The 4,536-nt window shown below is 34.0% G+C and overlaps 1 protein-coding gene across 1 annotated transcript; it reads right to left on the bottom strand.

Annotated features, from left to right (window-relative positions):
- Positions 1-337: 337 nt before the first annotated feature.
- On the bottom strand, positions 338-3,685 carry LOC139855830 (calmodulin-7). The gene is made up of 2 exons (XM_071845073.1): positions 3,494-3,685; positions 338-828 (listed from the first exon to the last, which is right to left on the bottom strand). The coding sequence occupies exons 1-2, from the start codon at positions 3,567-3,569 to the stop codon at positions 455-457; spliced, it is 450 nt and encodes a 149-aa protein (XP_071701174.1). The 5' UTR covers positions 3,570-3,685; the 3' UTR covers positions 338-454.
- Between the last annotated feature and the right edge of the window lie 851 nt (positions 3,686-4,536).

Here is a 4,536-nt window from a genome sequence, read left to right as displayed (position 1 = left end):
ATTATTACAAAAGAATTTTGGTTCAAATCTCAATTACGTAGCTTTGAGGTAGTCGAGAAAGAGTCGGCACAGTCCTCGCGGGACTAATCTGATTATATCATGCACATCTAAATAAAAATAGTAGCCCAATGAACCAATACAAGTTTTCAGCATAACTTAATTTCAATCAGATGAATTATTTATTTGTTCAAAAATTTATACATAATGAAGCATTTAGTCGAGGCGGATTTATGCTGGTGTACAATGACCTAAATGGAATGAAGAGTTTAAGAGGTATTCAGACCAAAACTAATATGAGATGATCAGAATATTTAGAATCACAAACTGAAAAAAAAAAAAAAAAAAAAAAAAACACTTGTCATAACAGGTACATAATTAAACAAGTATATTTTATAGGATCCATAGGCTCAAACTGATTGACAGCAACTAGATAACGGAATACTACGAAAACTAATCACTTAGCCATCATAACCTTAACAAACTCCTCATAGTTGATTTGACCATCGCCATCAACATCAGCCTCGCGGATCATTTCATCAACTTCTTCATCAGTAAGCTTCTCACCGAGATTTGTCATCACGTGACGGAGCTCAGCAGCAGAAATGAAACCGTTCTGATCCTTGTCAAACACTCTGAACGCTTCTTTCAATTCCTCCTCGGAGTCTGTGTCCTTCATTTTCCTCGCCATCAGGTTTAGAAATTCGGGGAAGTCGATGGTTCCGTTACCATCTGCGTCCACCTCATTGATCATGTCTTGAAGTTCAGCTTCTGTTGGATTTTGGCCAAGTGATCTCATCACGGTTCCAAGTTCCTTTGTAGTGATGCAACCTGCATATGCAGTTCAAATTATTACTTATCTTGAACTTCGGGTTGATCTAATACAGATACAAGTTTTCTTTTCAATGCGCTTGTGTGTCAAGTAAGATATACAAATCATCATTAAGGCATTTTAAATCCATAAATATTAATTTAAGTATATGTTGATAAACTGACGAATGACGCATCCTAAAAAGAGTACATAATCAGCAAGACTAGAAATGTAGTGAAGAACAAAACAATGTTCTAATGCAAGCAAGAAAATAGATGTAGTGAAGAATAAGCAGAAAACAGAATGTGGACATTTTTTTGGAGTATTGATGTGTCTAAATTATGTTCCTAAAACTACAAAATAAGATATCAACCTGTCCAAGCATCTCAATCTTTTTCGGTGACGTGGAAATGATACATGAATCAAGATATAATAATAGCAAAACCAATCAAACTATATAAAGAAACAAACAAGGTTGCCATGCTGTATCTCGCACATGCAAAAAAACTTCTGTTAATTTTAGATAAATGGGGCATGCCAGGTACGTAGACAATTATATCCAAGCTGCACATTCACCCAATGTGCACACCTAGTGACCTAATCTCAATTATTGCTCTTTTACAGGCAAGGATTAGCTATTGAAGGAGATGCATTCATGTGATCGCAAGACCAGTCAATTAAATTAAAATAATACTAAAAATACACCGATTATTAACATTAACATTTTACAGTGTAAACAAAAGGAGTTCATAGATTTTAATATATATTCTTATAATTCATCCGACTTAGTATCATGAAAACAACTTAACAAATCTACATGCAGTTTTCAAATTAACTACCTATGTCAAGTTAGTAAGTATATGTATTGTAGATTACACAATTTTCTTCGAAGACCAAATAACCAGAAAGTGTAAAAAAAAGAACACATAAAAACCATGTCATAAATGGTAATCAAATTAATAAAGTCATCACGAATGAAAAGATATATAGACATGGTTTAGTCCACAAAGCAAGTCAAATAGCCATCATCTGAGGTTAGTAAAATAGTAACCATATTAAGACAATCATTTCATGACAATAGATACCGTCTAGAGGTAGATTAACAGGTATGATGAAAATAAGCATGTGAGTGAATGGAGCAGTATAAAAAAATGTACAATTCGTGAATATTTCATGATACTTAGCAATAAATCCGCTAAAATGTAGATAAGACATTATATCTAACACATAGTTATCAAAAAGCGCTAAATGAAAGAGGATGTATAACCAAACAGGGGGAGATGAGGCAGCTAGTGTAGGTGAGGTAATGGTGTGAGAGGAAACCTTAACAGATCGTATAGAGGCAACAAATTCTCGGTTCTTGTTGTAGTTCCTACACTGCCAATTGGAACTTAAATAGTATATATCACCTCCTAGGCTCCTATTACACTTATAAACCCAATAAGGTTAATACAAGGAGAGACTATCATCGTCTGAAAAGCATTAGCGATTTGTCTCATGAGCCCATGGTTCTTCAACAACATTTTGTAGCAACTACGGTCTCTCCTATTAAATCAACTCCCGTTGTTCATTAGACAAAATACTATCATTCCTACGTTTTCATTCTTATGATAATTTTCATTTGTATTCTTGGCTTCATGTTTACAAGCCAGGTCCCCTAATAGAAATTGATACTAAGAACAATATAAAAGTCATAACTATTTCCATCATGATCATAATCTCTCCAGGTATATGCCAATTCCATATCAACCAAAGAACCATCAGAATACTAGGAAAGGATGACGTTGCAGTTCAAAAAATTGAACCCGTCAATCAAAAGTATAATAAGTATTCCCCTTAATGTAGACATGTAATAGAAATAGTCGTGCTACTATAATAGTAAAATACCAAGTTAGTGAAATTCTGTTTTGTGTCATATTTAAGTCCTTTTTATGAATAAGATCTGTATTCCAAAACAGATACACCAAATTTTCCATAAGTAGGATGCATGGTCCTCTTACAGATCAAATAATTCAGTTGTTCCCTTCGGTCAACGTTCTCCATTTAAGAAATAAAGTAATACTTAGTACTATATAAAAGAAAACAAAACATTATAAAGTTTGTCACCATTATGTAAAACTGGATAAGAACATCGATATGTCGATAGGGACCCTTTTAAATGTATATTAGCTACTCCTTTTAAACCAAAACAATCACAATAACAGATTAACTTAATACCTATTTTTAGATAAAAACCTTTTCTTAATGATTGATCACCTCCCGTGACAGAAAAAAGTTGCTAATCACATCTGTTAAATACATACTAGCATGCAAATACACAAATTCAAACATGTACAAGGATAAAACTACTGGATCACAATCAATCCATTACATAAATTCATCAATCTGCAATTCAATATGACAATCGAATTCAGTAACACATGAATTCGATCACATTGATTAGAATACTAGCACCTGATCCAGAAATAAACCTCAAATCAATGGCATAAACATATACGGAGTATATAACTGACGATCTACATCTATATGCATACACAAACATACATACTATTGAATTCATATATAGATATATATTAGACGTATCAATCACATCATATCAAACACGAAACAAGCGAAAATAAAAACATTAAAACGGAGGTAAATAATAAACAATTGGAATGAGAGATAGAGAAAATGAATATATACCGTCGCCATCCTTATCGAATAGGCTGAAGGCTTCCTTGAACTCAGAGATCTGATCATCGGTAAGCTGATCGGCCATTTGATTTGATTTAATTGTGTAAACAACAGTTGATTGATTTTATGTTTTGATTAGAAAGAGAGAAATTAGGGTTGTTTGAAATGAATCAATGGTGTTGAGACTAATAAGAGAATAGGGTTTATATACGAGCTTTTCTTCCGGACGTGATCGGTTTATCAAATTCGTTGCATCCGTATTTACCGCTCTACCCTTTTCTCCCCTCCCCTTTTCTCTTTTAATAAATTTACATAATAAAAAAAAAAAAAAAAAAAAAACATAATAAATAAAATATATACTTTTTTTTTTTTTTGAAAGGCAGAAGAAAAATTTTATTGATAAGAAAAATTATACATTACAAGGGAGGCATGAGAGAGTGCCTCTAATATCAGCTACATTAGAAAACAAACACAAAATCACAAAAAACTAGCACAATTAGGATCCATAGTTCCTAAAAGAACACGTTCGGGTTGATGAGCCATTGCGACCATATTATAGACTTTCCTCTCGAGCGTTTGGACAACCATTCGAACGATTTGACTTGGATTTCGTTTAGTGTTACAGCTCCGTTTCCTTTTTCCTTTTTAAAAACTGTGAGGTTACGGTTTCTCCAAATTGTAAAAGCCGCTATCCATTCGATTCCTTGCCAGATTTTTGATTCGGTGTTTGTATTGGAGATGCGCGTGTTGCCCTTCAGCATGGTGTCGAAATTTAGAGTGGTTGGAGTCACGACATTGCACCAACGGAACAATCTGTTCCAAATGTCCTCCGCGAATGAGCAGTTGAATAAAATATGGTCGATCGTTTCTATTGTATTGCTACAAATTGGACATAGGACCGTATGTAGGTCTATACCCCGTTTATCTAGCTCGATTAAAGTCGGTAATCGTCGTTGTACAGCCCTCCAGATAAACACTTCTATTTTCTTTGGCACGAGATTGTTTGTCATTGTAGCACTTGCGTTTGCTCCTCCCGATAGCACCTTCTCATT

This window comes from Rutidosis leptorrhynchoides, chromosome 6 (assembly GCF_046630445.1).
Source record: "Rutidosis leptorrhynchoides isolate AG116_Rl617_1_P2 chromosome 6, CSIRO_AGI_Rlap_v1, whole genome shotgun sequence".
Taxonomy (NCBI): Eukaryota; Viridiplantae; Streptophyta; class Magnoliopsida; order Asterales; family Asteraceae; genus Rutidosis; species Rutidosis leptorrhynchoides.
The sequence above is the reverse complement of the archived record's forward strand: the minus strand, read 5'-3'. Positions and strand labels throughout refer to the sequence as shown.

Excerpts from the sequence above, each read along its gene's own strand:
- LOC139855830 (XM_071845073.1), bottom strand. The coding sequence starts at position 3,569 with ATGGCCGATCAGCTTACCGATGATCAGATCTCTGAGTTCAAGGAAGCC. Across the intron at positions 829-3,493 it reads ATTCGATAAGGATGGCGACG|GTTGCATCACTACAAAGGAA; the intron begins GTATATATTCAT and ends CTGCATATGCAG.